The sequence below is a fragment of the Pholcus phalangioides genome, unplaced genomic scaffold, assembly GCF_987345545.1.
Source record: "Pholcus phalangioides strain wild (caught in Gottingen) unplaced genomic scaffold, Ppha-v1.0 ptg000018l_1, whole genome shotgun sequence".
NCBI classification, from domain to species: domain Eukaryota; kingdom Metazoa; phylum Arthropoda; class Arachnida; order Araneae; family Pholcidae; genus Pholcus; species Pholcus phalangioides.
Window position 1 is genome coordinate 18,117,636 of NW_028301611.1, and position 16,429 is coordinate 18,134,064.

At 36.7% G+C, this 16,429-nt stretch overlaps 1 protein-coding gene across 2 annotated transcripts in view; it reads right to left on the reverse strand.

Moving 5' to 3' along the window:
- Window positions 1-16,429, reverse strand: part of mRpL21 (mitochondrial ribosomal protein L21) — a 29,769-nt gene that overhangs the window by 3,381 nt on the left and 9,959 nt on the right. Inside the window, exons 1-4 of one of the 2 annotated variants that reach the window (XM_089247706.1) lie at window positions 10,244-10,359; window positions 7,269-7,392; window positions 5,683-5,846; window positions 3,080-3,132 (exon numbers count right to left, since the gene is read on the reverse strand). In XM_089247706.1, the coding sequence (XP_089103832.1) occupies window positions 3,080-3,132; window positions 5,683-5,846; window positions 7,269-7,392; window positions 10,244-10,261 (359 nt within the window). In that variant the 5' untranslated portion in view covers window positions 10,262-10,359. Of the gene's footprint in view, window positions 1-3,079; window positions 3,133-5,682; window positions 5,847-7,268; window positions 7,393-10,243; window positions 10,360-16,429 lie in introns of those variants that run through there. The other variant, XM_089247708.1, reaches the window with a different exon arrangement.

Consider the following 16,429-nt stretch of genomic DNA (forward strand, 5'->3'; position numbering starts at 1 on the left):
TTTTGTGACTAGCACATATATTCATGACGATATAAATGTTTTCTATAAAAATTCCAATTTCTATCTCGTGTATTTTGCTTATAACATGCCAAGTTTTCAACCAGTTTTTATGGAATTCACAGAAAATCTGGAACCGTACATGGTATAATATCACCTAACTATACCTGAAATCATGGTACTGTTGGTAAATACTACCATGGTAAACGTATAGCATTATCAAATTTGCAATTTGGTAATTCTTTATTCAATGATGTATGAATAGTTTCAGTAAATAAATTTTAATTGTGCATGTGCAGGAAATATCCGTTAATAATTTGGTTGCAAGATATTTAATGCAACTTATACAGTAAAACTTGTGTTCAACGGAATCGCAACAGACAGATTTTTTCCCGTTGAGCACTAGTTTCAACTTAATAAAGTTTCAATGGGCAAAATGTGTAAAATTATGTAACAATCTCATAACTGAAATAAAATAAAAATATATTAATTGAAAATAAGTAATTTAATTACAGATAAAGTTACGTGCATTTTTCACTCTGTAATTACTAAATACTGCCGTAGATCTCTGTATAAAACTTCATCCCACACTGCTCATCTAATTTGACAGCATTTACGTTCATTTGACTTTCTCTAAAATTTTCAATGAAGGTGCCAATACCTGTCGTGTCAGGTTTACTTTGCACGCTGATGTTTATAAAAGCAGAACCAAGGCTGTAACTAGGAATTTTTGTGAGGGTGACATAAATTTTGCTGATCCAATCACTAAAATTCTGTGATTTTATAACAGTGTTCTTGTTCCCACCTAAATTTCACTGCCCGGACAATTGTCCCCTTTGCTTCCCTCACTGTGATCATGGAATCCAGCACTGTGATCATGGAAAGCAGCTAGCATACAGTTTTGTAAGTCTTGCATGCCATTTGGAAATCCAACCCTTGAACTGATTTCTAATGTAGGAACATTTCCTGGAAAATTTTGTCAGTTTCAGGAAGCAACTGCTTTACTACATATGGCTTATCAAAATGACAGCATCGAGTACGGAAACGGCTTTTGGTAATCTCAGGGTGGGTGAAGTAGAACTCACATTTGCAAGCAAGGATTGCATAAAAAATTTCGATTGAGCATTAAGATTTCATATGATTTTTTGGTATATATACGTCACGAAACAGTCAAAGTGTTGATGCAAAATTTTCTGTTAAGAGGGTACAATTTTCCTTTCCATTTCCATGTTAGGCAGGTTGAAGTTTTTTATGTATATTTTGGCACTGAAATCATGGGACTAAGATTTTTTTCCCATTGAAGATAGGTTTCTGCTTAACACAGGTTCCATTAAAGACAGGTTTTACTGTCTGTCGTGAAAATTCGGAAAGATATATGTAATATCGTGAGCTGTAATTTAAATTACCGGCTGAGAGTACATAAAGATAAGGGATTTTTTCCACAAATTGCATTTCCATTATTTCGTCATTCGATTATTTCTTTCGGTTTCTTCATTTTGACATCATACATGTGTGTTATGTTCAAGCATTTCTCTTATTAAATCATCAGACACATGTTTTAGGTCATTCGTGTAAAGCTGTCGGCTTATTCTTAAAATAATCAAACATAAAATAACTGAAATAAATTCGTGGAAAATCCCTTATTATCCAGGCACTTTATCATAAATTACACCTCACGATATCACTTGCATCTTTCTCAATTTTCTCGATATTCAACTGGAATTTTTGCATAACTTGCATTATACAGGGTGTCCTGTAAGCGCTAGTGTCCAAGCTTTTCTCAGATTTCTGAATTTGAATATCTCAGCGAATATTGCACTTAGAAACATGGGAGTTTTTTGTTGCCCTTGGGAGATGGCAACAAATTTTTAATTACAAGATAGAGGATGTGGGAGACCATATAAAAATTTAGATTTTTTTTATTTTGTTCACACTCGAAGCCAACTTTCATAAAAATTGGTTGGAAAATCTGCATGTTATGAGCAAAAAAAGAGATGAAAATTGGAATTTTTATATAAAACATATCTTCATGAAGCTTACCCCCGGAGGTAGTAAATTGTAACACAATTGACTGACACGTTTAAAAAGAAATACAATAAACATGTTGGGGTAAATCGAGAAGCTATCAATACTTAGAATAAGGCAACCATAATATTCTTTGTGGGCATTGTATTTTATCATGTGTATATATTGTTTATAATTTTTGTGATTGTGTTTTTAATTGGGTTGCTGTATTTTAAAATTATATGACATCCATATTTTCATGGGCATCTTTTTCTCAGCCACCTCGATGGGCATTTTGCCTGTTGTGGCATTGTATTTGTATGAATATACGCTATTCTCATGAAAATTACATAAAGTTAGTACAGTATTTTGTGAAAGTTACAACACGTTTGTAGTTTTTATCATTCAAGGGTTAATCAAAAACCTTTTTTTCCTTATTTAGTTTTTTGTCGATCGTCTAAATGTATAGCGACTAAATTTTCACTGGAAATAGTGAGTACAAGCGTAAGGTTCACATAGCCAAAATTTCAGAATGATTTATTTGCCCAGTATTTGGCAGTTATTCTGAAATTTAATAAAATTGTTATTGTGTCTAAACTCCGAAAAGGACACAGACTTCTTTTAGAGATATAGTGCAGACGGCAGGTGCGATCAAAAAGTTTCCGAGGACTGTGTATTCAGTCTACGCAGACCTTGAAGGTGATTCATAGTGATTGAGTGAGCCTTCAGGTAAAAACATTATAAAGTGTCAGTCCCATAGATTTTCGATTGCAACTTACATCAGGGGGCGTACGCAAAATTGACCTTTGGACAGAGGCACAAAAATTTTCTTTGAGAAATTTTGAATTACCACCCTTCAAAAAGCATTTAAATTAACAGAAATTGGTTTAAATAGCACATAAAAGGTATTTCCTTTCTCTATATTAAATTTTTTTACCTAAGTTTTTGGTCAGATTGGGGGAGGGGAGGGGGAAGTTCATCCCCCTTTTCCCTGCATATGCATCTGACCTACACATGATTCTAGAAACAGCTGGGATCTTACATGAATAAAAGACCGACCTAATTGGTTAAAAGTTACCTGAGCAGCGGACGACCCAGCAAAGTGAAGTCTGTACTTCCAACTGCTAACACCTGAAAATGAGATGATTGTATAACATATGACATATTTTCTAGCTCTAAGAACGTACACATGATGACTACAATAAATATTACGTTTGGTATAATTAAATGCTAAAATTCCACCAGACTCTGGGCGCACAAAATTCCGGGATAGACTGATGCAGGAATTATTCTCTTGCAATTTCACATTAGTTCTGATACAGATTAATGCCGAATTGCAAAGCAGTATTTCATGAAGTGATTTTTAGGCATATTTATGCCTAAATTCTTAGTCACATGTCTAATCTTACTAAAACGTCTTCTAACAAGGAAAGGGGTCCCACGTCTTAACAAAGGTTTTGAAATAATTATGACTGATTCTACTCATTTAAATATGCACAAAAATATTTTAAAATCAGACGGAATTACCATGGGTCACTAAAAAATGTAAGTATTAATATTTTGAATGCCAATAGAGGCCATTAATGAATATAAAAATCCTGCAACCCTAGAGTCTTAGAGTGATATCATTCAAACTACTAGTCAGGTACTGCACAAAGAGAGAGAGAGAGAGAGAAATAAATAGTTTTTAGAAGAGAGAAGCTGGAAGGAAAAAAGGAAAATAAGAGCCAGAGAGTGAAAAGTTTTTTTTATAGATATCGCCAAGAAGAGCAAGAGGTGATGAGTAGCCAACTGTTGGCATTTTCGATGGTTTTTTTTTTGAGGGGGGGCTTTAATAATTTTGTAATCACTCTACTACTTTTTTCGTTTTTATGTGTTTCTGGGTGAGATGAACGCACTCAAATTTTTTCACTACTTTTTTAAAGACGACACCTTGGTGTAAGCTCTATAAACAAAGCCTGACAATAGCAAATAAAGAGTTTTATTATAAATCTTGACATACATTTCGACACACAATGGATGCAGTCTTTGAAAAAAAACCCCATAAAATTGCATAGACCTGGGATTCTAGTCAGGACTAGCTTGACATGTATCCGCAGGTTGAGAGAAGCTATGTATCTCTCTCTCTTTCGCTATTCATAGAAAGTTCAAAAGAGGGAATACCAAGCAGAGATTAAGATGAAGTTAGGAAAGAAGATTCATTCGCCTATGCGGGGAATCAAGCCACCAACCTCAAGCAGTTGGAGCAAGTGATCTGCCATTAAGCTACAGAGGACCGACATTCACTTTCCCCTTGGAGCAGCATTTCTCAACCTTTATATACTCAAGGACCAAGAATATTTCCCCATTGAGACATGTTACAAAACATGTCGGGAAAATAACTTGCATAGAATTACATGGGTAGAATAAACATTCAAACGTCATCTCCAACATTCTTTTTTCCCCCAAGGATATTAGGCAGCCCAGGTCAATAAGATACTCGCCTAAAACATCAAAGTATGTTTAGAGGTGTCGCAAGTTCAATACCCAGTTCGTCATTATCAGAAAACTTTCCTGACACAGGGGTACAATAGAAACAGCGACACGACCACAGAAAAAGCTTGCTACCGCAGGGAGTCCCACATCAAGGGGTTAGTGTGCCAGCCTCTCTGTGAGTATGAAAAAAGCTGCCATTTGGAATCAGCAATAAATTGTAGGTCCTGATCTAATTAGCCCTCGTGTGCAAAAAATGACAGTGGTGCGACACAAATGATCAAATGACCAAGGATATTAAACATCCGTGCTTCTCTCATGAGGGAGAATATATGGTTAATATAAGTATAGAGGTCTAATTTTAATAAGGAACAGATAAGGCATGACTATAATATCAATTTTAATAATTCAGTATTTCAGGCAATCAGAATTAATTTACCTTAATCTGTTTGATCTCTTTAGTGACATTATTGGATAGTGTGGCATGATTTCACTTTCTTTGAGTGGTCTCTCTTGCTGATTTTAAGCATTTTTACTCATTTCATCAACGATTTTGGTGTTGAACCCCCTCTCTCTCCCCCCCCCCCCATGATACCCAGCAGAATGATGATCATCCAAGAACTTGATATATGAACACTAAACAGGACTGCTCATGCTCAGTTAATAGCTCTTGACGTAAAAGCTGCCCATGTAAATGCTAGTCCTCTGTAGCTTAATGGTAGAGCACTCACCCAGACTATTGCTATTACTTAACCATACATGTGCACACATTCTTTGGAATTTGCTCACCCAGACTGCAAGAGGTCTGTGTCCTCCACAGAGGCACATCAATTTTCTTTCCAAATCTTCATCTGTGCTTGATATCCAGTGTTTTGTACTTTGAAGCCAAATATTGTTCATCGGATAGATTGATAACATGTCTGACCAAATCAGAGGCTAAGGTCAAAAGTGTCAGGCAAGTCCTGATGGGAACTCTCAGTGACATTTTATGGTTCTTTTTTTAAATTTAAACTTTTTCTTTTTACTCCGAAGAGTAAAGTAAGAGTTTTTTTTTTGCCTCCTCATTCTCGAGTGTGTACTACTATATCTCAAATTTCATTTGCATTCGTTGATTTTTTGCAGCCAATACATCCTCATATATCAGCAAAATTATTTTACGAACAATTATTTTACTACTTTGAATTCTATCGAAGTAGAATTCATGATTACCTTTTCAAGATATATCCTGTCACCAATATCCGCAGGAAAGTTTATGGACAGAGCCACAATATCTTCATCTGTTACTTTGAGTTTATGACCGCCAAGCTGTATAACGGCGAACAGCCTGCTATGCGAGTTTTCTTCAATTTGTTTATTAACTAAATCAAGCACACCTACACAATCATAAAATAAAAGACATGCCATTAGTTTCTTATCTCTGCCATTATCTTTTATCAGTTTTTCATTTTTTATGCCATTATATTTTTATCAAGATATCAATATTATTAGAATAGACATATGTTCAACTCGTGAAATTATGGAAATTATGTATATTCAAGGTCGGCCAAGATTTTTTTGAGATGGCAGCTTATCATTGACAACTGGTGATAATTATGGTCAATGATTAATTTAGAAATTATAATACACTTCAAAAATTAGTTCACAAAATTAAAAGTTTGTAAATCGGCAGGGCGTTCAAAGAAATGACATTATTCTGGACCAGTTCTTAAAATTAGGGATCTGGAAGTTTTGCTTAGGACAGTTTTCTCCGACGTCTTGTCCCAACATTTCACCCATGGTACATTTTGTACTGATGCTTTGCCTGCCCTGATTGTATGAGTGACTGACTGACTGTATAAGTGGCCAAGTGATTAGGTAAGTGACTGAATGGATGTGGAATTGACTGTATGAGGACCAAGTGAGTGACCATATGGTTGAGTGAATGATCAAGTGAGTGACACACACACATAACTGAAATAATATTTATACATGGGGGTGAAATGTCAGGTGTTAAATATTTGGGGCTGAATGTCCAACTAACTTAGTCGCTCACTCTGTCACTCACTTGATAACTCATACTCTATGTGCTTGATCACACATACGGTCATGAGTTTGATAACTCATGTGGTCACTCATATGGTCAGGGCAGGTGAAATTCCAGGGGCGATATGTCGCTGGCAAAGTTTCTGTAAACCTAAAATTAAGCAGATCAAATTATGAAACCTGTGTAAGCAAAGTCACACCATAGAAAAAAAAGGCGATTCGGGACTCAAACTAGGAAGGAAAATCAGCCTTGATATAATTGAGGTAGCAGCCTCTTTTTGTCGTGCTTTGCTCAAATGTCAATTGTTTCTTTCATCTGAAATACAGTAATCTCTCTCATTTACGTACCCTCTGATTTATACGTCTCTCTCAGTTGTAAAAGGATTTGCTGCACTCCTGGTCAAAGATATAGGGGTATAATGATATAGTGGAACTTTGGTTAACAAGCAAAATTACCCAATCACATAATCCCAATTCACATAACGAGCAAATATTTTGTGTGTGCATTGTTCGTTTAGTTTCCTCAGAAGATGCCTACCACAGATGTCTACGAAACATTAGGAAGAAAATGCCTTAGACCATGGCCTAATACCCTGGAAACCACTTGTATGTCATTGAACGGCAGTCACATGAAAGCCTCAAATAATACTTCAAATGGCATGTTGCTTGGGTTGCAAAGAACTAGTGTTGCTAAAAAAAGCACGTTGGTTAACCAAATGGAGCAAAGAAAATTAATGAAATAGGAACTACTAATGTGAACATGAAAATTATACCATTTTCAATTTTTTCCTCAGAATCCCTATTTTCATATGAAGCTTTCTCCGAGACTGTATACAATGATCTCCGTGTTGAAAATTTCACATCTTTCAATGCACATAGACGAACCACTTTTTCTTTCTAAAATAAACAAAACATTCAGTTTTTGATAACAATTAATCAAATGCGTATTTGTTCACTTTTTGAAAATTAAAAAGAAAAAATGATACGATACCCTGTAAAATTTTAGTTTTTAAATCAGCATTCTTCAATCGCTGGTCTGCACTCTGCCTCCTACCTCTAAATGTATATCAGAGATGTATGTGGGATGGAGCGCACGAGCCCCAAACTATCGTTTTCCCCAGACGATCAGAAAATTATTTTTTTTGGGACAGATATTTTTGTCGGATTAAAACCTTAAAAATTTATTTTAAAATAAGATAAATTTTCAGAAATAGGTTCAGAACAAAAAAATTAAACCAAAGTTGAATTGATAAAGGAAGTTACTCTTATATAATAACCTTCATTCTAAGACACAGAACTGTTGTTTTCTTCAATGCACAAACGCTTAAATTCTGTATCACTCACATTTCTTTAAAAGTTGTGCAATTCAGCCATGTTGGTTCAATTTTCTTGCTTTCAAACTTTAATATTCGTCATCTTCTTGACGAGAAGAGGACTAGGAATATAAATTACTAGAGAATATATTCTTATCGGAAATAATAATTATTTCCAAGTTATTTATTGAGATTAGGACCTATTATCAACGAGACTAGGACCTATTATTAGGACGAAATTATCAACCTATTTATTATGATACACACATGCTATTACATATGTTCTTGATAATACTCTCTGGAAAGATTTCAGTAACTAAAGAATATTCTCTGGAAGGACTATTATTAACAACTTCAGAAGGGGCCATTCAAATATTACGTAAGCAGATTTCCAGCCATTTTTTACCCCCCCCTCCCCCTGTCAGCAAAATTTTGTTAGCAGCTTAGAATATTTCATATCTTCAAAAAGAGGTGGTTGATGACGTAAGCAACCTTCAACCCCCCCCCCCCCCCCATCATCATCAAAAGTCAGCAAATCCAAAACCCCCTCCCCGTTGAGGACAGTTTTTTCTCAATTCTTCACAGAGTTAAACAAGATGATGCAAAGATATATCTAAGAAATTGAATTGGCCTTGTAGGGAATCAAACCCATGCCTCTTACTTGCCGAGTGAGTGCCCTAGACAGCAAATGCTTGGTCTCGCTGCATATAATAGGCAGGGAGATTTCAAATTTTATTTGGCTTTTTGGGCACATACACGTGAAATAATATAGGAATACTAGGAATATAAAATGGGACGATTACAAAATATTCGTTTAGATGACTATAGAGGGGGGGCCGTTCAAGTATTACACCAGAATATTTTTTGCCATTTTGACCTCCTGTCAGCAAAATTTCATCAGCACTGCCTCCTAACGTACCTGGAAGGGGGCTTAGGGCTTAAGCCCCCAGTGCAAAAAATTTCAAAAATAAAATAAAATTTCAAAAGAAAATACCTTTATATGTTATTATAATCGATTTCTGTTAATTTCAATGCTATTTGAAGGGTAAAAACTCAAAAATTTTTTTTTATAAGAAATTCATTGCAACCCACCCTTTAAGCCATACATGGTAAACCCTTGATCTGCGGACCAAATGTGGCCCTGAAGGTTATCTGATGTGGCTTGCCCCCCTCAAACCCAATTTTGTAAAAATGAACTAAGTGGCAGATCGCTTAAATGACCCGTGGCACATTTCAAATCACTGAAGTAGGCCCGTGGCACATTCAAAGATCACTTAAGTAATCCGCGACACAGTTCCAGAACACTTAAATGATCCATGGCACATTTAGAGATCCCATGAGTCCCCAAAGCAGAATGTGTGGAAATCTGTGGCGTATGTTGCAGAACAACTACCGCTACTGCAGAACAATTTGTAAGAATTTTAAGAAAAAGTGCAAAAAGCACTGTTACATGTATGGCGATTTTTACTGCAGAACATTTCCAGTCAGTCCAGGGCTCATCGCAAAACAGTGCTAAACATTCTGCTTTGGGGTCATGAGTGACATGTGGCACAATTTTAGAGCACTTAAGCGACCTACCAGTGTGGTTCTACATCACTGAAGTTACCCGTGGAAAAATCCCAGATTACTTAAGTGATCTGTGGCATAATTATGGATCAATTGAGCGACGTGATGCAGAGTTCCAGAGCTTAAGTGGACCGGAAGCATTTCCTGAGCACTAGAAGGATCTGTGAAACATTTAGAGATAGCTGAAGTGGCTGTATAAGGGATTTATCATTAATGAGAATGTTAGTTCAGTTGCCCATAAACTAGCGAAAGATTTTTATCGTTTTTGACACAACAAGTAAGAGGCTATTAAGAATATTTCATATTTTCATAAAGGGTGGTTGATGACGTAAGCATCATCCAAATCCCCCTCGTCATCAGAATTCAGCAAATCGGAAACCCTCTCCCCCATTGATGCTGACGTAATACTTGAATGATGACCTCTAGGCTTTCCAGTGATGTTTGTTTTGTCTGTATATATGTGGATAATTCCACGAGAATGGAACAAAGTTGAGAGTATTTTTGTAACCCAGAAATCAGAGTATTTATTTTTTACAGTGGTTATTTGTTGTTATTATTGTCGTTTTTTCATGCTGCGATTTTTCCTCCGGCACCCGCAGTGTCTGCTGGTCTTGGCGACTTTTAGTTGGAGTGTCGGACATGTTTGGCGCCGGAAAAAAAAAGATGTTTCCATGCGTTTATATTCCTACTCTAGCTGTTTCACAAGGTCTTGAATGAATACACGCATACAGTAACGCACGTATCGCCATCAATGATAATTCCCATTTTTAAAAACGTGATAAGGACAAGGCTATGGAAAATGAAACTAAGTTTCAGAATAATGTAATTAAATCTATTTACATTAGTTGAAATTAAAATAAAACAAATACCAATATTTGCTTGAACATCTTTGCAGCCGTAGCATGTACAATACAATAGAAATCACTGTTGAAATCAACGTTTTTTTAAATAAACGGTTTGTTTACATCGATGTCAAGACGTCTCGGACTGCTGATGTTATTGACTTGACTAAATGTAGCTTTACTTGAATGACCATACATCCAGTATTTTTCAATGAGGTTTTTCGAACAGACGTCATAATCATCATCAGCATCACTCTGAGGGACAAACACTAGATCAATGATTCCCAACATGGGCGTTAACGCACCCCTGGGGGGAGATGGAATGTTCCAGGGTGGGGGGGGGGAGGGGTGGTAGAAGCTACGGGTATAACATAGGATCCTATGGGTTAGATTGCGTTTGGGGGCGATGGGAGAAAAAATTTCTGATTTTTCATTATTTTTTGTTCCACGTTTTTATATATTTTAATATATATTTTCCAGCATTTCCGTTTTTCAAATTTTAATTAATGTCATGTCTTTATTTTAATGTCTTTCTGCACCAATATATATCTTGACTAAGAGAGCCTCCAAAAGCTTCCGAAGCCCCGAAATCGTTTCTTTCCGGAAACACTCCTCAACCCTGGTGTTTGCGTCCAGTCAAAATTCACAAAGAAACCGTGTTTCAATTTGCGCATACCCTCTCTACCTGATCCGCTTGCGGTCCGGCCAATACCTTCTATAGCAGAAAGCCGCCACGTGAAGCTTTGATGTCACTGAAGTCGTTCATTCCATCTGTAGCCATTGAATAAAGCAGGACGACGTATGCGAAATCTTTACCTTTTCCTGACAGTATATCCAATGACTCTAGGTGAAATGGTCGACTTCAGTGACGTCACGATCTTCGCACCGAGGCTTTCTGCTATAGGAGGTGTTGGTCCAGCCCACTCGCGAATGCTGCACGCGGCTGAATTTGCGTCTGGCCTAATAATAAACGCATAATGGAAATTGAAGCAGAAGGGCGTTCGGGATCGGCCGGGTCACCGGCTATTGTAGAGGGAGTGAGACGGTTAATTACAACACGTATACAACAATTTAAAGATAATTAAAAGATTTATTACTCAATTAAAGTTACAGAATGTTTAAGAACAAGACAATACGAGCGGATTGCGTGACTGCGTTGCTTGAGCAGCCAAACGTAAACGAGTGATGTCGTTGTTCCCTTGTAGTTTTCCCTTCACTGCAAACATAACCACGAGCGGATTACAGGGAAAGTTCCCATATTGTTAAAGAGAGAGGAGCGAACAAGTCGATGTCAGGAAGAAGACTTTATTATACAAGAGAGGACACAATATACAAACACACACACAAACCTACGCAAATAACTAGAAATGACCGGTTCATGGACATGCAGCGTCATCTATACACATACATATATAACATAAACTATAGTTTGTTTCAGGTTAACTTTGCAGTGAAGAGAAAGGTAGAGAGTGTATTCCTTCGCCGCAAAATATAGTTCCCATACATCGGAGGTTTATGATGATTTATATAGAATATCTCAATTTTTTTTATGATTTCGAAAAATATACTGAAAAAATACCGTTTTGAACCAATGTATATTCGTTTAAAATTTTTAAATTAGAAAAAATATTGGTTACCATTATCAAAAATCCATGGCGAGCTCAAGAACACTTTGGCGCGATTTCCAAGAAATTTTCTCCGCCAATATTGCAGTTATATATATATTATATCGTCATTTTGTTGAATTTTCCGATACAATTTTTCATTCAGTTTTGCGTGTAGTTAAAGGCCTACACACCCAGACGAATATTCAATTAGTATTTGTTTCTCCCGAAAATAACCTCCAACGAATTCAGATATTCACTCACAGATTACAGGAAGTGTCCCTCTTTCACGACAGCGCCAATACCGTTCTGAGAGGCTCTCTATATGGGTGTAGGTTACGGTTCCAGGCACCCCCCCTTTTTTATATCTATTTCTTGCCGTGTTCGTAGGATAGGATGGTTTCTGAATTCCAATTGCTGATAGCGGAGGGTGGTGACATAAGTAATGTCTCTTTTTCACCAACGCCATCTTCTCCCCCCCCCCCTTTCAGTGTCTCTCCAGATAAATATAAATAAACAAGAGAGAGAGAGAGAGCCCACAATAGTTTAGGCTTGCAGTGTATTTTTTCCTTCTGTGACAGTTGTACCTTTCTTTTCACCAGAGATAGACACGCTAAAACATTCTCCGTTCTTTTTGGCAATAATTGAAAAAGAAGAGGAATTTTGGATTGCAGGTGGCCTGATGGAACACATGTTGGAGCGACAACAATTAATAAGTAATAGAGAATCCGATAGTTCTACAACTTCAAGTGAGGATTCCATAGAATGGGAATCCGTAAGAAATGACTAAAACTGTAGTGATAACAAGTGGCATCGACGTATATGCGTTCGAGTGGGTGAGCGACGGAAATTGCGGCAAGAAAAGTGAGTTAAAGAATTCTAAATTTTTCCGTATCATTTTTATTATTATTATTTGGGGCTATTCCCAAATTCAAACGTGAAAACCGAGTTAATAGGAGTTACTAAGATACTTTTCAATAAAAAAAAAAGATTTACAAGTATACATATTTTGTACAAAAGATGCACAAAAGTACAAGCATTACGTTACACGTAAAAAATATTTTTTTTTTTGCGAGATTGGTGAGAATCAGCCATACCTTACCGAGGCCGCGCATCGACACATAGGTTAAGAGGCTTTCGTTGTCATAGCAACGAGTGATGCGGTTCCCTCGTAGCTTCCTCTTCACTGCAAAGTTAACCTGAAACGGACTATAGTGCGATTACCTTTCTAACACATATAGTATTTCCGATTTCTCAAATATACGATTAATTTGCAATCGTATAAATGCGGTAAATGTGGACACAAGATTTCCAGATCGTCATGAAGTAAAAAAAAAAAACAATCAATGACTAAAATAATCTGTGAATAATATCTGCAATTTAATTTTTCATTTCAGAAATGAGGGGAATCATCAGGAAGGGATATTTGAATACATTATTTGATTGTATAATTTTGACATTGTAATAATTTTCTTTCTTGAATGTGGATGACGTCCAACTTCCTCTCTCTTGATTCCCCCTCATCTTCCGCAGCAAGTCATTTTTTCTGGAACAGATGAAATTTACATGAATATGAGACAGATATTCCATTTTGATAACTCAAAACGGAATCTATAAATATTGACACGTTGATTCGTTTTTTATATCCTCTATCTCAGCGTTTCTCGAGCATTCTGAATCCAAGGACCAGCAAAATATCTGACCGTTAAGGTTACAGTCACGGTCCCAGTTTCACACCCGGGGAAGAATATAGATATTTTCCCTAACGAGTTTGAGGTGACTACCGGTAGATAGCGCCTTCATTCTCAACCCTACTCATTAATGACAGTAAATTGCAGTATGCCGATATGGCTAGGGTTGTTGTTTGGTGAAGTAGCACAATATCTGAGATATTTCGACGGACTTACACACGAGTATATTGGCTATGCGTCCCGTATTTTAAGGGACATTCTTGCGCTATTGTTCATTCTTGCCTTAAACCTTTTTAACCCCGTACAGTATTTCCCAAGAGATTCTATCCATACAATTGCCCCGTTTTTTTTTAACAGAACTTATTCGAATTTGTAACCTTTACTTAAAATGGTTAAAGAAGATAACTTTCAAAACATATATCAATTGTACTATGATAATTTTGAATAAAACTATAAATACTCACCCCAGATGTTACATATTTTGTAATGGTCAACGTGTTTTCCGTGAACTACATTTCAATTCACTGCGACACTGCAATCGCGAGTCACACACACACACACACGGTAGTCCTTCCCTTTTCCACTGATTCAAAATTTTCAGCGATTTCAACAACAATTGGTGATTTTGACGACTTATAGCAACGTTTTATTTGACAATTTCCCGTATTTTGCTGTATTTAACATCACAGCTTCCCGTAATGAAAGTGGTCCCTAATGATGATGAATGTTTTTGTTTTCATGAAATAAATTTATGTTTACTGCGATTTACTGCAGAGTCCTTTATTTGCCGACTCTTTAGCAATTTTTGCAAATTTAACATAAATTAAATTTTTTGTTTAAAATTTACTTCATACATAATATTGCGATTTCTAGTATTTTCTTCGATTAGATATGGTTAACCCTAAGTATGAAGGTCTAATTTTTATTTGAAACCATATGAATATTACTAATATCAATAAAAACATTTCACGGAGTTGGAGTGAAAATAATCAAGTCGGCCTACGGACCACAGGTTGAGAAACGCTGCTCTATCTAACACACACAGAGCACTCTATATCGCTGAAACGTAGCAACCAGCGGAACAATTCAAACGCTCATATCCCTTGAATTATATGAAGCACAAAAGAATTTTTGATGTTTAATGGTAGACCTCGTTGAGGCAAATCAAAGGATTCTTAACTGGTCTTTGGCCGGGATTACACTGTAAAAGTCTAATAAAATTTATTTTGTAAAATTGAACCAATAAGCGTATTGGTTACCTTCAAGCAAATGAAACAGATAAGGTAATTGGTTGCATTTATCCTGTTTCATAAAATAATTTTATGGGTTGCAGGGGCTTCAGAGATGAGTCATTTTGATCAACTAATAGCCAGGGACTCTTGAGTTGGGTCCCAATTCGAACTTGACTCGTGGGGGCTTTCGAGATGGGTCGTAAAAATTTACTTACAGCCATGATTATTGAGCCGTGGGTCACAACCTGGACTTCACAGGAGCGTCTTAGATGAGTGGTAAAAACTCACAGTCCTCTTAGAAATGTACTTATTGCATCACTGGTTTTACTAATTTCGAAAAATAAGTAGGCCAATAGGTCGCGAAGGTGATCATGTTGCTGATTTTGGGTCACAGCTGAAAAATGTTAAGAACCCCTGGTGTATGCACTCGAGGTTGTGCTTCTATTCACAGCAGGGCTTGACATATATTCGCCTGGATCTGGGGGAGCACGGTAGTGTCCCCGCCAAGTCGAGCAAAACAAGCGCGGCCGTAATTTCCTTTTTTGGAAGCAACTTGAGGTATTTTTGAGACCCTCATATCTCCGTACTGGAAATGTTCAGGTTCAAGAGGAACCGGGTTCGATTCCCGGAGTAGGCAAATCACGTTTCTTTCCAAATGTAAGTTTCGGCATTAACATCCCAAAAATTCAATTCTCAGTTAACTATGTAATCATGAGCAGTATTTAATAGTGACATCATTGTATGGTATCAAGTTTATGCTTGTACTTACAGTCTGATTAGCAAAGAAAATTAAATTTTTATCGAAAACGCTCTTCTTTTGATTCAAAATCACAATATCTCCCGAAACTACTACCGTGCTAGTTAAAATAGCAATAGAGAATAGAGGGAATATATATTTAAAATTATTATATTCGGATGTATTTAAAATTGATAGTTTGGAGTATTTAAATTTGTTATTTTGGATTTAACAATATTGAGCTGTAGGTCTCCAGGCGCCGATAAAGCAGGCGACAGTAACCGATAAACCAAACAAGCAATTGAATAATAGGAACGTAAATAAGAATGGTTGTTTCTGTGGATGGTAGACATGTCTCTTGAGGGTTTAAAGTAAGTGGCGTCATGTCGATGAAAGAAGCTTTGTCCAAGCGGGAAGGAACATAGTCCCAATTAAAAGAAATACAATCACAGACCGATGTATGTAGATGGGGCAGTCGTCATTCTAGGGAATCTCTTAGTTACCGTCACAAAGCATCTGGTCGGTTTTATTTCAGGGGTGCCCTAGGCAAGAAGGATCGTCCGAAGAGAGAAAAAGTCCGTCTTGGAGAAAAAGGCGGTGAATCGTAGAAAATAAAAGGGGGACCAACGAATGAAAGACAAATTTCAAGATTGAGAATAGATGACGGCCATTTACGTAGAAATAGAATCCCTTTATTTAGGGGGTGCAATTAAAGTATAACAGAGGATCTAAAATGCCGAGTATGTTGGTCATGGGATGCTCTAATGAAAGAGAAAGATTGAGATGGTTAAAGGTTAGGCCATGGCCGCTGGGGGTTCTCGGGGTCCTGAAGGGAGAGTCGCATGGACAAAGAAATTAGGGATGGATCGGCAATGTCCAATCTTATGAATGAACCTTCAAGTAACGAATAGAAACTTAGAGATGAAGGGTAAATATCAAATCAAATGGGT